Source organism: Siphateles boraxobius, unplaced genomic scaffold (assembly GCF_051911475.1).
Source record: "Siphateles boraxobius isolate OS27281-9 unplaced genomic scaffold, OSU_SipBor_1 56, whole genome shotgun sequence".
Taxonomy (NCBI): domain Eukaryota; kingdom Metazoa; phylum Chordata; class Actinopteri; order Cypriniformes; family Leuciscidae; genus Siphateles; species Siphateles boraxobius.
Window position 1 is genome coordinate 7,303,518 of NW_027509182.1, and position 20,948 is coordinate 7,324,465.

Here is a 20,948-nt window from a genome sequence, read left to right on the forward strand (position 1 = left end):
ATTAGGTACACATCAAGTACGTCAGGGTTTCCCAGACTGGGGTTCATAATGGAACTGCAAGGAGGGGGTTAGTGAGTTTAATGAAAAGCTATTAAGTCATACAAATTATGTATTTATATAAATATATAATTATAAAAAATAAATACTTTTAAAATTAAAACAATTAAAATAAAACATTCACTGAAAAAGATTTAAAATATATATTTGTTTACCTGTATGTCATACGATCATTAACCAACATCAGAGAACTGTGAACTTGATTTAATTATTATTTATTATTATTGAATTAATTGTATTATTGATCTATTTTATTAACTTAAAATCTAAGCGTTTACTTGAAGTAAATATATTAGGTCAAAAAGGTTCAGCTGACAAAACAATCCCTCCATTGTAAATAAGGAAATAAGGAAACTAGGAGTTGCTATGTTGCAATGTTGAGAAAACACTTCTTAAAAGTGATTTGTGTAATGGTGTCACTGTCATCAAATGCTGTGGGTCTCAGTTTCCAGTGATTTCAGTCACATGACTAGTGGCTGGTCTGCAATACCACAAACTTGGAAGATCTTCTGGACGTATATAAGCAGGCTTTTATAGAAAGAAACATTTAAAAGATAACAAAGAAGTAGAATCAATGATACTGCCATTGTGAGAATAACATGTAATCAATAGAAAAGTAACTGTAGTCTGATTAGGAATATTTTTAAATGTAATATCATCTAATTAAAAGTAGGCCTACTTAATTTTTGGAATCTGATTACGTAATCCAGATTTCATGTAGTTGCTATACCCAGCAATGAATCATCCAATCCTGTCATGGCAGTTCTATGATATCACCATCTGACCATCTCACAGCACCAAGGGAATTTCTTTTTGACTTCATATCACCACACATTTCATTTGCAAACTAATATTTATTTATTTATCACTGTTTATAAAAACACACACACAAACATAGCTTATAACAGGTTATGGGCTAGGCAGGAATGAACAGATTTTTTGTATATACAAGGATCTGAATGCCTGTTAACATTATTAGCACGTTTCCGAGTGAAGTGTAAACGTGTGTTGTTGAATCGTTTCAGTCGGCCTCATGTATGCTGACTCTCTTGCATGTGTTCTCAGTGCAGCGCTCCAGAATGAGCTGAGGACTGGGCCGAGGAGGAATGACTGGGATACTTTTGTCCAGTTCTTCTGCTTGAGGAGAGCCTGATGTCATGTTCTCTACATAAACACAAACATAATACAGCATTTAAAAAAAATATCCTGTCAGGTCTGAGATTTTTGTCAACCAGAGCTACATATTCGGTGGGCAATGCATTAATGTTACAGCCACATAAAAGAAGCATGAAGTGTAATCACAAACTAACATGAATAATACTTCTACAGAATCTATTAGTTCTAATTAATGTTAATCTAAACATTTACTAATACATTTTTAAGATCAACAGTTGTATCAGTTAACATGAGTGAATGTGCAATTAGCATGACCATTTTATTTAAAAAAAAAAACATTTTTTATTCAAAATGTATTGGTAACTGATGTTAACAGATGAAAATGTATTGAAACTATTACCAAATAAACAAATGTATATGAAATATTAAAATATATCATTAATGTAAATGCTGCGATCATTATACAGCATTAACATTACAAAAAAAGACGTTATTTATTTGTAATGGTCCCGTTTAATATAACTATTTCAAGATCTATTTAATTATATATCATATATTGCGCAAATATACTTTATTCTATGTTATATAATAATCAAATATTTTAATTCATAATTTTATTTTTTATTTTATTCATTTTACTATTTCATTTTTAAATGGAATATATTATAAATGTTATATATTATATAATATATATAAATGCAAAATATATATTATAAATGCAAAATATTATAAATGTTCATATAATATTAGTGCTGCCAGATCGATTAATCGTGATTAATCACACCTAACATAAAATGTTGTGTTCATATAATATGTATGTGTGTATATACAGTATATTACATTTATATATACATGTATGTGTGTGTGATTGTTTGTTTGTTTATTTAAGTCTGTCTGCAATGTCCCACTTTAAGGCACTAGACATATTTGTTTATGGAGAATACACACGTCTGTCTGTCTTCCTCTCCTGCAGTGGAGATCGTGTCACACTCCTGGAATTGGAGTTCAGTCTTCCTCGCTGCTGTAAGAACCGTCGGCTCTGTCTCCGATAGGAGTCCTGACTGAGACGCCGACGTCCAGTAGGATGGATGCTCTGGGCATTGCGTATGGTAGATCTGTTGGTCCAAACGAAAAAATGATTACATATTTTGATATTTTGTGAAGTATGATCAGCCACAGTTCAGTTATTGTTATTGTTATGTGGTGTTTTATTTTTGCTGTACCTTCTTGGTGGTGGTGTTTCTCTCCTGACCACATTCTTCTCAGCATCCACCTCTTTCCTCTCTCCCGTCCTGCACAGGAACATGGATGGGTAGAAGCCTGTGTCGTCTCCTTTCCTGCATGAGACATGGAGAATGCGATTCAATTATGAATCATCAAATGACAGCAAGCCTTTCGACTGTTACGACACACCACGGAGTTAAAGTTAGTTGACTCTTACCTGACCACCCACCACCCATCTAGAAGTTTATGGATGACCTCAATCATCTCTCCTGCCTTGAGAGTCAACTCATCCTCTTCGGCAGCTTGATAGCCTTTAATGGTTTTATAGAGCTCTCCTGTATTGGGTAAATATCATCAGCATAATTCAAACAGCACAATTAATCACTCCTAAAATAGTGTGTTGGGACTCATATCAGTCGCATTATGGCAATACACACTGACCTGCATAATTAGGCTCTGGTTCCTCGGATTCATCCGCTCCGTCCAGTGGCTCTAAGTATGAAGCAGGAACCCAGCCTCTCCTGGACTCACTCTGACAAAACCACCAGCCTGTAAACATCAGATCAGATCACACATTAGTTCACCTTTACCCTTTACTGTTATTATAAAATGTGGAAAGAGAATGAGGATATTATGAGTAGGTATGATGGATAGATTTTTTCCCGCACCATTTTGGCTTTTCTCCACAATGTCCACCATGTCTCCCATCTTTAGGGTGAGCTCGTACTTTGAGCTCTTGCTGTAGTCTGCAATCACTCTGTAGCTCTCAAGCATAATAGGCCCTGTGATTTCTGAACAAAGAACAGCAGATATAAAACCTGTCGGGAAATGGCATAAGGTATTTCGCAATTAAATGATATAATCAGAAACAGGAAGGCTGATCTTACCTGATGTGTTGCTCCGTGCTCTGTTTGTGGACATAATGAAGGTCTCATTTCTTTTGTATCTATAGAAAGAAATATATTTCTGAAAATACAGAATTCTTAAAGTAAAAGTTTCTTCAGATTTTTTTTGGCCTTTTTAATTCATAGTAGGCTACAAAGCAGATCGAATACACAGGATGAGGGACAGCCCAATCTGATGGCAATACGTAACTATTTTACGTTTTGGCAAATTGGTGGATATGAGTTCGTACGATCTTGTTCGTGCATTTTCGTACGATCTGCTTACACCCCAATGAGGGGGATGTTTTTTTAACAATCATACATCGTTGTAAGATTCACATCGTACAAATTCATAAGAAATCGCCACCTCGTAAAATGTTTTGTGAGGGAACATGATCAGCAAACATCATGAGCAATATTTGAGCATTGCCATAATAACCATATGGCTAAATCATTAGCACGTCAACCGCTATACCACATCTCGAAGTTCAAGCAGTCTTACGGATGTGGTGCTGGTGGAGTTTCATCTTCAAGCCGCATTTTGAAGAAGTCACAAATAAGCTGACAGCGAGAGATCTTCTGTGGCAGGTTGAGAAGGGAACGAAAGTATTCAGCAAGAGTCGCCTGCCTCGTCTCGGTCGTTTTCTGGTTGTCCAGCCATTTAGGAGCTGAGAGAGATTTCAATACAGATCGTCAAGTCACCTTCATTTATATAGATTACATTTACAATACAGACTGTTTCAAAGCAGCTTTACAGATATTAAAATAATGCAAGAAAGTTTGTTTCTTCTGTACAGCAGATCAAGAAGAAAATAGTGTCATAGTCCAGCTGAAGTTAGTTCAGTAATGGTTAATTTTTGTTGTAAAAAAAGTTATTCATTTAGTTCATTATAGGCTATATAGACGCTCTGGAGAAAACAGTGATGTCACCGTCCATCTCAATTCAGTTCAAAAATAATGGTGTTAATGCAGGCAGATCAATATTATTAAGTGTCCCCAACTAAGCAAGTCAAAAGCCAAAGGCGACTGTGGCAAGGAACCAAAACTCCATCAGATAAAACAGAATGGAGGGAAAAAAAAAACTTGGGAGAAACCAGGCTCAGTCCGGGGCAAGATCTCCTCCGGGCAACGATTCAACAAATTTAAAGTGTATGATTAAGATCCAGACAGACAGCATTGTAGATCAGAAGTCAGATTGGATTGGAGCATTCTGAATATGTATCCAGTTCAATGATCTTCAGATGTTTCACTTGTATTTTCTTAATACAGGAAACTCTGTGGTATGACATTGTTGCACAAACTCTTTTAAAACCCTTTGTATGTTACAATATCTGTATCTTAGTTTCCTGCCACATTGGAAAGTCCAAAGAAAGTACACCTTGAAAAACAATAGTTTGCGGAACTGAAAGTCAAACTAAAAAAAACCCAAAACAAGGCAAATCATTGTGTGGCATGCATATAGAAAAGATTTTAACATTACGTGTTAGGCACCTTTCATGAACTCTATACAGACTGAAATATGCTTGACGTGAAGCAGGTGTTTCCTCTTCTGATAGGAACACTGAGACAGAAAACTTATTTCTGTATTTTCTGAAAAATGAAACTGTCACACCATGATGGCACATTTATTCCTGACCGGTCAGTCTGTAGCTGCTGTTAACCTGGTAAATCATTAATGATGCAGCATTTTTTCTTTCTGAAAGACATTTACTGTAAAAAGACAGTAAAGACATGTACCTGGTAATGTGGGAATGATTCTGTCCTTTGCGTCAATATCTCCTGCCTCAATAGGGAACATTTCCTTTATCATTTTCTGTAAAGGAATTTTTTTGTTAATAAAACAAGCTTGTCTATTTGTTGCAGACTGAGTACATGTTGCAGAAAAACATTCGGTAAAAGTTTACAATAAAGTCCCATTTGTTAATATTAGTTAGTTAACATGAACATTACATATTTTTTTATCTTAGTTATTGTTAGTAATTGCAACGTTTCCTAATACATTATTAAAACCAAAAGTTGTTTATTTAATGGTTTGGACCTAATAAAGAATAGTTGTACTTTATTATTGCTATATAATACTGTAATAAATGTATTGCTCATTGTTAGTTAAAGCGTGACTACAAATACAGGAAATTATTGCAGCAATGAAAATTAAATCAGTTAGGTAAAAGGAAATGTAACACTCTACCACAATACTTTCATTTGTAGAAAACTGAAAAAGAGACTTACATGAAATGTGTGGATTTCTGGATAGCGTCTGTAAACCAGCTTTTCAGACTGATCACTCCATTTAACCAGGAGCATGTACACCTTTAGAAAAAAAAAAAGATTTATTTTGTCTTATAGAAAAAACATTGTAATCATCATAGCACTTGGTTATTATGTATAGTGTACAGTGTCAATGCACCACAATAATGTGTGAAATGCTGATTTTGGAGTAGTTTACTTACATAGTGCTGGCTAGGAGAGAATCTTTTCTCAAAGCCTAACATTTCCACATGTCGCACATAAGATTCAGCCATCCTGCAGAACAGAGGTCTGACCGCGGGCGAGGGTTATGATCGCGGGCGAGGGTTATGATCTGAGCGGTTATGATCTGATTACTGGTGGGGTTTATAGTTATATGGACTATGACCGTGGGAGGGGCGACCTGCACCACACACTTCCTTTTACACAAACCCTGATGAGGAAATACAGATAGGAAATTCCAGAAACAGTTTTGTGTTTAACATTTTACAGTTTAAGTGTATTCAACGTTATGTATGATAATTAACACATTTTGAATATGATATGACGTACACTGCACACAATAATACAAAATAGTATGCAATAAATGCAATGGAATATAGTAAATCACATTTAATCATGAAAGTAAAGAAAGAAAGAAAAGATACTAGACAAGTAAGAACCCCACAACATTATTGGGTGACAAATGTACACCTAACAAATAATTTAGGTGCTATTTTTAAATGCAGGGAAGGAACATTTTGCTGGTACACTGTGTACAGCATAGAAGGAAACCAAACAATTACAATATTGTTCAAGGATTGAGCTTTTTTATGATTAAACAACATTAATTAAATTACTGTATTGGTCTTTCTTGACAGATGCTACTGGACAATATGGAGAATGGTAAATTATAATTAATCCAACTTAGAGTAAATAGACATACATTATCTAACAGATGTGTTAGAGAAATGAATGATTGTGTTATGTGAGTTATAATCAGAGTAAGTTACTTTTAAAAGTAACGCATTACAATATAGCAATACTCCCTTAAAAAATAAACGTATTGTACTTAGTTACTTTTTATGGAAAGTAATGGTTAATGCATTGCTACTTTTGTGTTACTTTTCCTATACCAGGGCTGTGCTTGCTTGTTTGTTTTTTAATAACAAAAAAAATTATATTTTTGGCAAATGAAAATTAATTTTCACACCAAAAGCGACATGATCCAGCGCACACGCCTCTGCACCTTCCTCCCAATCATGAGAAGTAAGACGTGTCAGTCAATAAATCAGAAAACAAAGTAAATTGAATTACTTATTTGAAAAAGTAACTCAAATATTTTGTTGTAAATTTAAAAGTTATGCGTTACTACCAGTTACTTTTAAAAAGTAATCTGATTACGTAACTCATGTTACTTGTAATGCACCACCCCAACACTGGTTATAACAATATAGAGAAATTTAACTATGTATATGAATATTTACAGTCATTCATAGTTTATGTCATTGTTGGGTTACAGTTAAAGACGGCATACTCGATGAGCAGTTCCTCACGTTCACATCTGTGTCTTTTAGAGGTCCTTATTTACCGGAAAAGAGAAGGAAGCGATTGTAAAAACAAAATCTCTTTCAAGTGGTCGTTGCCTTTTATGGCTTGTTTCTCTTTTTTAGTTATCAGATTTCTTTATAGTCAGATATCATTGAATAGTTGGAAACAGACATGCCAGACAATGACAACAGACAATATTCTTCAGATCTCCTTTTACAGAAATTACTTCCACTCAGAAAAAATATCCTATACAAGGGGACACAACATTCACAAGCTCTAGGGTCAAGTCCACAGGAGAATATGTCCAGAAGTACAACCCCAAATCAGAAAAAGTTGGGACATTTTGTAAAATGCGATAAAATCAAGAATCTGTGATTTGTTTGTTCTATTTAACCTTTTATTAGCTGACAAAAGTACAAAGAAACGTTTTCCAATGTTTTCACTGACCAACATAATTGTATTTTGTAGCTAAATATGAACAAATTTTGATTTTGATGGCTGCAACACACCCCAAAAAAGTTGGGACAGATACATGTTTACCACTGTGTCACTTCACCTTTCCTTATAATTACACTTTTTAATCATTTGGGAGTTGAGGATACTATTTGTTGGAGTTCTGCTAGTGGAATATTTGCCCAATCTTGTCTGATACGAGACAGCCGCTCAACAGTCTGTGGTCATCGTTGCCTGATTCTCCTTTTCATGATGGGTCATACATGTTCCATAAGAGACATATCTGGACTGCAGTAAACAGGAGGCACATCCCTTCTATGGTGCAGAGTGTGTAGAAACCACTCAGTTTTAGCATGTGCAGAATGAGGCCTGGCATTGTCTTGCTTCCCGGAAAGATGTCATCTTGATGGCAGTTTTTGTCTCTGTACAATCCAAATATATGCCTCCATGTCAATGGTACCTTCACAATAATGCAAGTTACCCATACCGTTTGCAATGATGCACCTCAATCCCAGCACAGATGTTTGCTTTTGCACCTGTCGCTGGTGAAAGTCTGCTTGGTCCCTTTCGTCTTTGGGACTGAGAACTCGGTGTCCATTTTTTTCCAAAAACAAGCTGAAACATGGACTCATCTGACCACATCACACATTTCCACTGTCTTCTAGACCATCTGAGATGAGCTCAGGTCCAGAGAACTCGCCGGCATCTCCACATAGAACTGGTGTAAAGCTTTCTCCTTGCGTAACAGAGACTCAAGTGGCATTTCTTAATGCAGAGTCAGACTGTGTTCAGTGAAAACGGTTTTACAAATGACTCCTGAGCTCATGTGTCTGTATTTAACAGAGTAGCATGATGGTATCTTGTGCAATGCTGTCTGAGGGCTCAAAGGTCACGCACATTCAACAGAGGTCTACTGCCTTACCCAACACAGACTGATGCCGGGCGTACACCAAAGGATTTTCACAGTCCCAGACTAAACACCGGCAGTCTTTAGGAATCTGACTGGAGTCTCAGCGCCCTCCCGTCGTCTCGATCGTTAAATGTGAGGTGATAATCTGCAGTCGGCGACCCGATTTATGCCAGTCTTTCTCTAGTCTTTCATATCAAACATGTTTGATATTATCGCAAGTCTTTAGTCTGAGACCAAAAACTGTGAACCCAAGTCTTTAGATGTGAGCTGATAATCTTATAAAGTCTTTTCTAAATCTTTTCAAAGTCTTTAGGTGTACAGAAAGCATAAGTGTTCTCTGGATTCCCTGAATCTTGTGACATTATTATGTATGGAAGATGATAAAAGACATAAATTCTTTGCAATTTTGCATTGAGAAATGTGATTTCTTAATTGTTTGACAATTCTCTTATGATATTTGGCACAAAGTGATGAGCTATGACCCATCTTTGCTTAAAAAGATTGAGAAGCACTTTTACACCCAAACATGATACCCTCAACTATTACCAATTCACCTGCTCATCTCAAAAGAGTTGGATAATCTAATTTGGTTAATCTTTTCACTTTTATTTGGTGTCTGTCCCAACTTTTTTCGGGTGTGTTGCAGCCATCAAAATCAAAATTTGTTCATATTTACAAAAAATGTTGGTCAGTGAAAACATTGGAAAATGTTTCTTTGTACTTTTGTCAGTTAATAAAAGGTTAAATGGAACAAACAAATCACAGATTCTTGATTTTATTGCATTTCACAAAATGTCCCAACTTTTTCTGATTTGTGGCTGTACAAGGTAAAGAAGACATAAAAAATAATGAACAACGTTTAAAATAAACAATGTGAACAGATGAGTTTGTTCTAATGGTCCTCCATTACCTTCATTAGTGTTGCCCATCTTTTAATAAAAAGTTCCCTCTGTAATCTCAACGAATATGTCATTTTTTCCATAGTGTAAATATTTCTTAAAATTGTTAGCCATAGTTTGGCGACTCCTTTTTTAGCCATTTTATTGTAATTTCTTTCTTTACCAGTAATATCTGTAATAAAAGACATATTTTTCCTACTGTGTATCACAACTGGTTTCATCCCTAGAATTGCCATCAGAGGTTCTCATATCAGTTCAACATTCAATACTTGATTAATATATGTAAAAATGGATTTCCAAAAGTTATCTAACAATGGGAATTGGCGTTCGTGACTTTGTGAGCCTGAGTACATATCTCCAACCAACCTTCGTGACTCATATGTTGATGAAATAGCCACTGCTTCAGAAGACATTTTATAAAAGCCTTATAATCATTTTCATATTATTGACAGCATTTCTCAAGCTAAAGGATTTCACAGGGGATTTTGATTTATGATGAAATATGTAACCACAAACCTCCCCACATGTAGCATCCTTAAACATACAAAATGCTTACAACACAAGATTTGTCAGCCACCAACCGAAAAATGGACCGGTTAAAATGATATATAATATATTTGATGTTGACAACCCTAAAAATACATAATAATAAAAATACTATTGTATGTGTGTGTGTAGTATTTTTATGGTTGTTTAATTTAACTGTAAAAATGATTTGGAATGATATTTATTGTAAAAAAAAGTGCTATAAATAAATAGGGATTAAACTTGAAATGTTTCTCTTCTCCTGTGTTTTTTTTTATATAATAAAGGGTAGAAAAGGATACATTTTAATATAAAGTCAGTAGTTTTAAGATACTGTATTAAATTATTGGTTTTGCCTGCAGTAACAACATAAACTTACTTTTCTAACAACAGGTTTTCACTTTTATAATATCACTTTTATTGTAACACAGCATAAATGGATCTTTATTCATGAAATTTATATTTTTTGGAAGGGGATCCTCATAGGGGATCATCATAGTTGGGGGTCATTGGGATAAAAAAAACTAAATATACATAATTTGTCATTGTAGTTAGCACTATAGTTTAATATTATTAAATATAAAATAATCAAAGCCAGGACTATTTTATGATTCCAACTATTTTAATAGTTTGTAAATAATAATAATAATAAATATAGCAATTTTAAGCAGACATGTTCAGCTTGTGATGTGCCATACATGGCAAATTTATATCATATATAAACTTTAAATACCCCCGCTAATGCATAGGATCCCTTGTGTACCTGGCTAAACATAATGACATTTTTCAATGACATGTAACCACATTACAGTAACAATATTTAAAAATTAAAAAATAAAGTACATATTTGGCTCTGAGTCATTATTGAAGTTACATCAAATGTGGAAGAATTGAAGAAACTTGTGAAAGACTCGTGGTCTGGGTGACTTCAAGTTCATGGACTTTCTTCACCCACACAAGACTTACTCCCGAATGTAAACACAAACCCACATCTTTTCCTTTTTTTGACTGATGTCTCCTTTTTCACATAACTCTGTGTGAAATTTACACTGAACAAAACTATAAACGCAACACTTTTGTTTTGCCCCCATTTTTCATGAGCCGAACTCAAAGATCTAAGTCTTTTTCTATATAGCCTACATAAAAGGCCTATTTCTCTCAAATATTGTTCACAAATCTGTCTAATCTGTATTAGTGAGCACTTCTCCTTTGCCGAGATAATCCATCCACCTCACAGGTGTGGCATATCAAGATGCCACACCTGATAAAACTGCACATTTTAGAGTGGCCTTTTATTGTGGCCAGCCTAAGGCACACCTGTGCAACAATCATGCTGTCTAATCCGCATCTTGATATGCCACCCCTGTGAGGTGGATGGATTATCTCGGCAAAGGAGAAGTGCTCACTAATACAGATTAGACAGATTTGTGAACAATATTTGAGAGAAAAGTGCCTTTTGTGTACATAGAAAAAGACTTAGATCTTTGAGTTCAGCTCATGAAAAATAGGGACAAAAACAAAAGTGTTGCGTTTATAATTTTGTTTAGTGTATAACATCTCGTTTTATTAAGAAAAATGCGAAAATAAGATGGATTCTCCTCAATCATCCTGCATTTACACAGTCTCCTCTGATATAGTGTTGGCAGTTGAGTACCTTTTACTAAGCAAGAAAACAGATTGTGAGATCATCAATGCTTCAGTGTTTCCTGATACTGTCACCAGACACTGCTTGCATCACTACTTTTCATGAATTTCTATGAAGAATGACTAATAACATCGAAGAACTGTTGTAACAGAGGGCTATTTATTGTGCTTTAGTGACAAAAATCCAAAAAAAGCTGTCTGTTACCTCGTTTCCTAGAAGGTCACTTTACGAATTGCCAAATCACTGTTTAGTTTTTACTCATTCGTTGTAAGAGTCATATGTTGAGATTAAGATCAGTAGGTCATCAGGACAAGTTGGAACAAGAGTGACTTTCATGTCACAACTGAACAATAAGGTTTACAGGTTCACACTTTCTCTACCATCTATATAATATATATGTGTGTGTGTGTGTGTGTGTGTGTGTGTGTGTGTGTGTGTGTGTGTGTGTGTGTGTGTGTGTGTGTGTGTGTGTGTGTGTGTGTGTGTGTGTGTGTGTGTGTGTGTGTGTGTGTGTGTGTGTGTGTGTGTGTGTTTTTGTGTGTGTGTGTGTGTGTGTGTGTGTGTGTGTTTGTGTGTGTGTGTGTGTGTGTGTGTGTGTGTGTGTGTGTGTGTGTGTGTGTGTGTGTGTGTGTGTGTGTGTGTGTGTGTGTGTGTGTGTGTGTGTGTGTGTGTTTCATTGAACAAGCATGAAAAACATTGTTTAAACATTTTCCAATAGGGATCTGTAAAGATTATTTGGATTGATTTTACAAAATTATCTTTAAAACACAGTATCCTGAAAAAGTATATGTAAAAGTATCTGAATATATATTTATAAGCCTGAATATATAAATGTAAATCTGAATATAATCATAACTATATTCAGACTATATATTCAGATTTATAAACTATGTATTCAGATTTGCATTTATGTATTCAGACTTAAATTTTTATATTCAGGCTTATAAACTATATATTCAGGTTTGCATTTATATTTCCAGGCTTATGAACTAAATTCTGATTTCCATTTATCTATTCAGGCTTATAAACTATTCAGATTTACATTTATATATTCAGACTTATAAACTAGGCTATACTGTATATACAGACTTACATTTAATCAGACTTATAAGCTATATATTCAGACTTACATTTAAGTATTCAGACTTGCATTTATATATTCAGACTTGCATTTATATATTCAGACTTATAAACTATATATTCAGACTTATAAACTATATATTCAGATTTCTATTCATATTTTCAGATTTGAATGTATATATTCAGACTTATAAACTATATTCAGATTTCTATTCATATTTTCAGATTTGAATGTATATATTCAGGCTTATAAACTTTATATTCAGATTTGGATTTATATTTTCAGACTTATAAACAATATAATCAGACTTACATTTATATATTCAGATTTATAAACTATATTCAGATTTACATTTATATATTCAGATTTAAATTCATATTTTCAAATTTACATTTATATATTGAGGCTTATAAACTATATATTCAAATTTGCATTGATATTTTCAGGCTTATAAACTATATATTCAGATTTACATTTATATATTCAGATTTATAAACTATATTCAGATTTACGTTTATATATTCAGATTTATATTCATATTTTCACATTTACATTTATATATTGAGGCTTATAAACTATATATTAAAATTTGCATTTATATTTTAGGCTTATAAACTATATATTCAGATTTACATTTAAATATTCAAATTTGCATTTATATACTCAGGCTTATAAACTATATATTCAGATTTGCATTTATCAGGCTTATAAACGATATATTTAGATTTACATTTATATAGTCAGATTTAAAATATATATTTAGATTTGTATATATTCAGAAGTACATCTAGCATATATATATTCACATACATTTATGTATTCGAGATTGACATTGTCAGCGTTGGGTGCAGCAAAAACGAAACAGGATATAAGTACAGAAGTCTTTATTTCAAAATAAACTCCAATATTCACAAAACAGAATCTTAAGAACAGGAACAATGACATAAAATGACCTAGAACTGACAACTGACCTAACACGGGGTTTAAACACAGGGACTAATCAAATAAACGAGACAGCTGACATGACTGACGAGAAATAGAAATAATAGAAATACATAGGAATACAGACACACAGGGAAACAGGAAATGGACACAGTAAAACTAGAAACAAACATGAACAGAAAAGTTTGAAAACTAACTCTAAACATGAACAAACAATCACAGAACGCGATACAATAATGATGGAACACATAAATATGGTAAATAAATAAATAAATAAATATCACTGCAGGTGTGAAAGATTTCATCCTTTTTAAAATTTGTTTGATTGTTGCACAACCATGAAATTCAGCATATTTTTTTTAATGACATATATGTTAAACAAATTGAAAATATAAAGGAAGTAGCCTACAAATAAATGTAAAAAATTGAAAAGAAAACATTAGAAAACAAGAATCTTAAAAATACAATTATTTAAGAAATTTACTATAAAAATAAGGTTGACATATTTATTACTGTGTTTAAAAAATATAGCCTTTATTGAGCATAAGAATACTTTTCATAAGTAATTGATCTACGGCTTATCACTGCCCTCCAGCGGGTCTTCACCCAACACATTGGTCGTGTGTGAACCTGGCGTAGTGCGCATGCGCAGTGCAGTGTGTGCGTCCATTAGCAGGAGGATCGCTGTTGGATTTCAAACAGGATGAACGCGCCACCAGCATTCGAGTCCTTTTTGCTATTCGAGGGAGAAAAGAAGTAAGTGCAGTGCAACGCAATCTTTTCTATTAAGTGATACTAATGGATAGCTGCCTATAATGAAACGAACAGTCAGCTGGAATACAGGATGTGGCTTGCATAGTGTTTAGCTTGTTGGCTAACTGGACATAGTAAGTCCATCTGTTAAATAACAAATTATAATAAAACAAACTATATTGCGAAGTAGACATGTTCCACTTTTAGGGTGCCATACAAGGCAAATCTATATAAAACATAAACTGGAAAAGGGTGTTCATTTATTAGATTCCTTTTGAAACCTTCTAAACGTAGTGACATTTTCAAAAATAGCCGCATTAACAAAATAAAAAAGTAAATATTTTTGGCTCTGAGCCATTACTGAACGACAGGTAGTAAGTTTATCTATAAATTTGTGTATACATGTATATGTGAAAGTTTTTGGGTATTCTTTAGAATACCATTGTACATGTATATGGTAGTTACCCAGTAATATAGTATTTAACAAAGTATCACAATTACTGTGATACATCATTTTACCATGGTACCGCAACAGTACTCTTTGTAAATGAGTAAGAAAAAAAATATAGAAGCAATTGTCTAATATTCCTGCTCAACTTCCTTTCCCAGGATCACAATAGTTAAAGACACCAAGGTGCCGAATGCATGTCTGTTCACACTGAATAAAGAGGATCACACGCTGGGGAACATCATCCGCTCGTAAGTCTCTGATGGCCATACATATTTGAGTCATTACTGGGACACTCTGCTGGTTTGTGTAATCAACCTGTGACATGTTTCCATAAGGCAGCTGCTGAAGGACCCTCAGGTGCTGTTTGCTGGGTATAAGGTTCCCCATCCTCTAGAACACAAGATTGTGATCCGTGTTCAGACGACACCAGACTACAGTCCCCAGGAAGCCTTCACTAATGCCATCACTGATCTGATCAGTGAGCTGTCCCTGCTGGAGGAGCGATTCAGGGTACGTGTCGTATGCAGATTGTTTCGAAGCAGCTTTAAACTAACAAACAATCAATAATGCAAGCTTTATCAAATATAAGATCAATTCAAATTCTTGTAACACTCTGTTCCCCATGGACTTATTATGTACTTATTATTGTTATTACAAAAACTGAGTTCTGAACAGTTCATACTTGTCTTTTTATAAAGTTTGAAATTTAGACTAGTTGTATAGTTTATTATTTAGTTGTTCTTTAGGCTGCTGATTTTTGTTCATGTTGCTCAGCTGCAAAAAGCAGTTTTGCAAAAAGGCAGAATTAATATTTGATAGCTAAATGTTTGACTAGAGTTTTTTTTTTACCATATTGGGATCAAAACTGGGAATTGATATCGATAGTAGACCCCAAAAACAAAATCAAAACTTTGTAAAAGGGCTCTTTAAGTGTCCCAAATTAAGCAAGCCAAAGGTGATAGTGGCAGGGAACCTAAACTCCATCGGGTGATTGAAATGGAGAAAAAAAAAAGCAACAGGTTCCATTACCTTACAAACCATGGATAGGATCCAGGTTCAGTCGGGAAGCCAGTTTTCCTCTGGCCAGTGAGGGCTGATGTGATTTGATTTCGCAGTACTGCTTATCAGTCTTGTTTACTAATTGACCTTTTTCATATTAGGTTGCCATCAAAGACAAGCAGGAGGGAATAGAATGAAGAACCATCACACTCCACTGGATGACAACAACTCATCCTCAACTAACTGAATTGCTGCATTAGTATTCCCATTTATTTATTTTTTAGGTCTATGAAGCGATTAATCGCGATTACTCGCATCCAAAATAACAATTTTGTGTTTACATAATATATGTGTGTACTGTGTATAATTATTTTGTATATATAAATACACACATGCATGTATACTTAAGAAAAATGTGTTATTTATATTTAAAATATTTATATATCATTTAAATGAGATATAAATGTATATACATGCAAATATTTCTTAATTACATTCATGCATGTGTGTGTATTTGTATATAAAAAATAATTATACACAGTACACGCATATATATTATGTAAACGCAAACTTATTTCGGATGCGATCAATCGTGATTAATCGTTTCACGGCCCTAATTTAATATGACAGCTGACAAGCTCTCAGGATAAATAATATAAGATCTTTAACAGCCTCTAACAACATTCAGATCTTTGGAGTTCCTCTTCCAATATTGTTTTTCTAACAAAGCATGCTGGTATCATAAAATCTTGAACCTCCTTTGAAAATGATTCATTGCTCATCAAGTTCATGTACAAGGAAATTATTTCCTCTTCAGCGCCCCACTTAATTGTGATGTACTTTATTTTTTGTTATTAATAAATTGACTTTTTGTAATGAAATTCATTGATTTGTGATTTATGTGAGTCTTAATATTGTCACATTGTTACATGTGTTTGTGATACATGTGGCTTTTCGAGATGGGAACTGATAGGCCTTCAGTTGTTTTTGTGGGGACACATTAAAGTGATGCACAAACGTTGCTTGATGGCTGACGGATATATTCCGAGTATCAACTGTGGTTGTAAAGGAATAAGAATATGTCTGAGGTGTGAGGCACAGAAGTCTGAAGAACATTTACTGCAGAAGAATGACCTGGTGAGTCAACAACATGACGTTCAAAAGCGATCTGTATTTTGCGCACAAACGAGCCAAAGTTGCACTCAGTCTCAGTCAGCAGCAATGAGTTGAACTGTGTCATCCAATAAAATTCAGTTGGACTTTTGTTCTGCCCTGACTTTCAAAATTGTGCTACTACTTTTCAAACTGTTCACAGTTTTGAGTTCGGTAAGGTTTTGTTATTTTGAGCAAACATCTCATGTTTACCAAGTCTGAATTTGTTTGGATGAAAAATAAAGTAAATCAATAATACTGCAAATAATGATTAAAAATTAACATAACTCGTTTCTATTTGAATATTTTAAAAGGTAAAGCTGAAGTTTCAGCATCATTACTCCAGTCAGTATCACATGTTCCTTTAGAAATCTTACTAATTTGGTGCTCGAGAAACATTTCTTATTAATATCCATGTTGAAAACAGTTGTGCTCTTTAATATTTTTGTCAAAACCATGATGCATTTTCCATAATTTTTAAGGCGAGAACTTAATGCTAAAACACTGTTTTTTTATGCATCTGTCAATTTTGGCTTTTCATAAAGTGTTTTTAGACGAGTGGAAAGACAACATCCAAAATACAATTTTTATTCTTAAATCCAAAATCCCCTCTGTAAAAAATCTTTGACCTTGTCAACAAAATGAAATGCTTTGAACCTGGCTTTATTTAATGTTCAGATTATTGTTCTATAAATTTATGCAAATTATGTCATATTTAATTAGATAATGCTTTATTTGCATATTTAAACAATATTTCAGAAAACTTGTAATACAATTTTTTTTCCAATCCTTAATGTAATCAATTAACTGGGGAAGTTTGGTGATATCTATAAGTTATTTTTTGTTTACTTTATTCACTTGGGGTTAAAAGAAAATTAGAAAGAACAGCATTTAATGAATCTTTTGTAACATTATAAATGTCTTAACTGTCACTTTTGATCAATTGAATGCATCCTTTTGAACAGCACTACATGTTTAAAAAAAAAAGTATATTCTATTACAGATTCAATATGATTTCACCTATGATCCAGTGAAAAAGACAGCGGTCCGAGAGGAGGAGAGTGGCTCTCGACAGTCCTATGTGTTTCCTGGAATATTCTTGTGGGAGAATTTTGTGTCAGAAGATGAAGAGAGAGAGCTGATCGCCAGAATGGATCAAGACGTCTGGAGGGAATCTCAGTCAGGCCGACGGAAACAGGTGAATAAAGGGGGAAAAACCGAGACAGTGCTGGTGTGGGAGATGCATTTTTAAAGAGGACCTATTATGCCCTTTTACAAAGTGTTGATTTTGTTTTTGGGGTCTACTAGAATAGGTTTTCATGCTACAGAAATTACATTACAGAAATGTCACGGCACTTATCATAACCATTAGTTTCTACGACACATTACTAACGCAACTCAACCAGGCCTCGACCCCTTCTTTTGTGAATGCTTTGGGCGGGATTTATTTAAAGGTACAATATTACCCCTTTTCCACCAAAGCATTTTGAGAGCCGGTTCGGAGCCGGTGCCTACTCGCGAACCGGTTCTTTGTGTTTCGACAGCCAAAGAACCGGTTCTCGGCCAGGAAAACTGGTTCCAAAGCGGCACCAACTCTTTGCTGGACTAGAACCAGAGAACCGTTCTTTTACCACCGTGTCATGCTTACGGCGGGGCTGGAGGCGGGTTTAGATGTGTCCTAAACATATTTTATGACCGCAAAGCCAGGAGAAACATTTGCAGAAACACGATGTAGTCCACCATTGTAATTATTATGCTTGAAGTTGGCGCAAGCGTTTCTAGTTTTTTTAAATTTTATTTTTTTATTGAAAACATTATGTAAGCAAATTAGAAAACAGTCAAAATATAGAACAAATAAACGGAAAGAAATAAAAGACAAGACAAGTACATAACTAATCAGAAAAGGTTCAAAGGAAAAGATTAAAAGACTTACTTATTTCAATTGTTTTAAAATATCACAAGTTAGAGATAATCCCAAAATAATGTACTTGCTAGCGTTTCTGTATGGCGACGTACACAGTGACGTAACGACGTCGTTCGCTGGGCGCTCTATTCAGTGGGAAAACAAACCGGTTCTGAGAAGGTTCGCAAGTTGAACCAACTCCGAACTAACTTTGAACCAGCATCAGTTCCGAACCAGTTCTTTTTTGGTGGAAAAGGGGTATATGTAAGAATTTTTTATCAAAATATCCAAACACCACTTGCATAGTGTTATATATTTCTTTCAATTATTTACTTACATTATCCTAAATGTTTCCAAGAATTTGTAAATTTCGAGAAATTCACAATTTTAAATAGTGCCTGTCCCTTGTCGCCTGTCAATGACGTAATATCGCGTTATCCCTGGTTTCCGTTCGTACTGCCATTGTAACCATGGGGACAGATATGGACAACTGCGTAATGTTTAGCGGCACGCTGTTGTTGTTGTTTCGTTCGAACATTATGGATCATGGCAAGCAGACTTTGGGGATCCTAAAACGAGGATCAATATCGGCGTGGCGTTTTCGAGATGCGAAACGTAGTGAGTAGTGTGTAAGTATTAATTCAGCACTTGCGGGTAGTTCGGTAGAATGAAATGTCCCCATTTAATTTATATACGCAAGACTCGCGTGTGGCCCTGATATCTGTCTCTCATTAGCAATCGTGCCATGCTTCATACCCATTCATAAACATTATTAGATCCATCAGCATGACGGCAAGTTCCATGATTTCGCTTATCGTGTCATCAATCTACGCCTTTGTTATTGTAAGAGGTTTGTAGAGTTTTTGAATTTTTTTTTTTACATATTGTTGCTTTAAGTGAGAAATATTGTGAAGTGTTCAGTGACACTGATATATCCTTCTGAAAAGCAAAATGCGCTCTGATTGGTCGGCTGGACCAGTGAGTTGTTATTGGTCAACCACTGTAGAGCTTGTTTTGGAAACGTCACGTCCCTTACCATAACCATGAGTTTCGACATTACTAACGCAACTCAACCAGTCCTCGAGCCCCCTTTTTTTTTTGCGTATGCCTTGGGTGGGAATTATTTACATGAGGAATATTGTGATGTGTTCGTTCCCTAAAGAAAACTCAAGACTACAATGGAGGCGTTTCAGGTAGTTCAGAAACAGTGACACTGATATAGAGAATAACTCCCTTTGTTTTGTATATTTACAGTCCTTTTTCAAGCTTACACACTATTGAAAGTTGAAAGTGTAACAAAAAAACATAATAGGTCCTCCTTAAAAGGTCAGAAATTCCATGTAGTTTCTAAATTAATATAAGGTTATAAAAGTTGTAAAACATTACTATTGTAATAACATCCAAATAACAGTATCTTTATATCCGAAGGACTTTGGGCCAAAGGTGAACTTCAAAAAACGCCGTGTCCGTGTGGGAGACTTCACTGGCCTGCCCGCTATCAGTCGCCACCTGGTGGACAGGATGTCGAAGGCACCTCAGTTGGCCTCCTTCAAACCAGTAGAGCAGTGCAACCTAGACTATGATCCCGAGAGAGGCTCTGCTATTGACCCTCACTTGGATGACAGCTGGCTGTGGGGAGAGCACCTGGTCACCATTAACCTGCTCTCGGACACTGTCCTCACGATGAGTTTAGATGGAGGCTGGGGAGACAAGGAGCACGGGGAGGTGAGAGTGGCTGTGACCTTACCACGCAGATCATTGGTTGTACTCTACGGAGAGGCACGTCACCGGTGGAAACATGCCATCCACAGAAAAGACATTCATGGGCGCAGAGTGTGCAGCACCTTCCGGGAACTGTCTGCTGAGTTTCTACCGGGAGGAGAGCAAGAGAAACTGGGCTCAGAGTTGTTAGATATAGCACTGAGCTTCAAGGGTGCACCTCTATAAGCTTAGATAAGTGAATGTATCCTCAGTTTTCCTTACACACAACTGTAAAGTGATTAGTTTTAATTCTTAATTTAAATAAAGGCATATTCTTTTTACTCGCTGTTAATTATTTTGTGAAAGAGCTGCGATAATTTCTTACTAATTTACTGATTCCCTTATATGTTTAGAGCAAACTAAAATATTTTCATATTTTTGGGTGTAGTTCAAACTTGATTTTTTCATCAGGAATT

General features: G+C 34.9%; 3 protein-coding genes across 3 annotated transcripts; 2 read left to right on the forward strand and 1 right to left on the reverse strand.

Moving 5' to 3' along the window:
• Positions 1-896: 896 nt before the first annotated feature.
• ncf1 (neutrophil cytosolic factor 1) lies at positions 897-5,918 on the reverse strand. Its single transcript, XM_077206559.1, has 11 exons — positions 5,732-5,918; positions 5,511-5,591; positions 5,019-5,094; positions 3,784-3,949; positions 3,285-3,343; positions 3,066-3,188; positions 2,839-2,946; positions 2,615-2,732; positions 2,397-2,510; positions 2,122-2,288; positions 897-1,221 (listed from the first exon to the last, which is right to left on the reverse strand). The coding sequence occupies exons 1-11, from the start codon at positions 5,801-5,803 to the stop codon at positions 1,079-1,081; spliced, it is 1,227 nt and encodes a 408-aa protein (XP_077062674.1). The 5' UTR covers positions 5,804-5,918; the 3' UTR covers positions 897-1,078.
• Positions 5,919-14,135: 8,217 nt separating this feature from the next.
• polr2j (RNA polymerase II subunit J) lies at positions 14,136-16,597 on the forward strand. The gene is made up of 4 exons (XM_077206562.1): positions 14,136-14,269; positions 14,876-14,965; positions 15,053-15,227; positions 15,878-16,597. The coding sequence occupies exons 1-4, from the start codon at positions 14,217-14,219 to the stop codon at positions 15,911-15,913; spliced, it is 354 nt and encodes a 117-aa protein (XP_077062677.1). The 5' UTR covers positions 14,136-14,216; the 3' UTR covers positions 15,914-16,597.
• Positions 16,598-16,696: 99 nt separating this feature from the next.
• Positions 16,697-20,813, forward strand: alkbh4 (alkB homolog 4, lysine demthylase). Its single transcript, XM_077206561.1, has 3 exons — positions 16,697-16,853; positions 17,872-18,066; positions 20,200-20,813. The coding sequence occupies exons 1-3, from the start codon at positions 16,725-16,727 to the stop codon at positions 20,716-20,718; spliced, it is 843 nt and encodes a 280-aa protein (XP_077062676.1). The 5' UTR covers positions 16,697-16,724; the 3' UTR covers positions 20,719-20,813.
• The last annotated feature ends 135 nt before the right edge of the window (positions 20,814-20,948 follow it).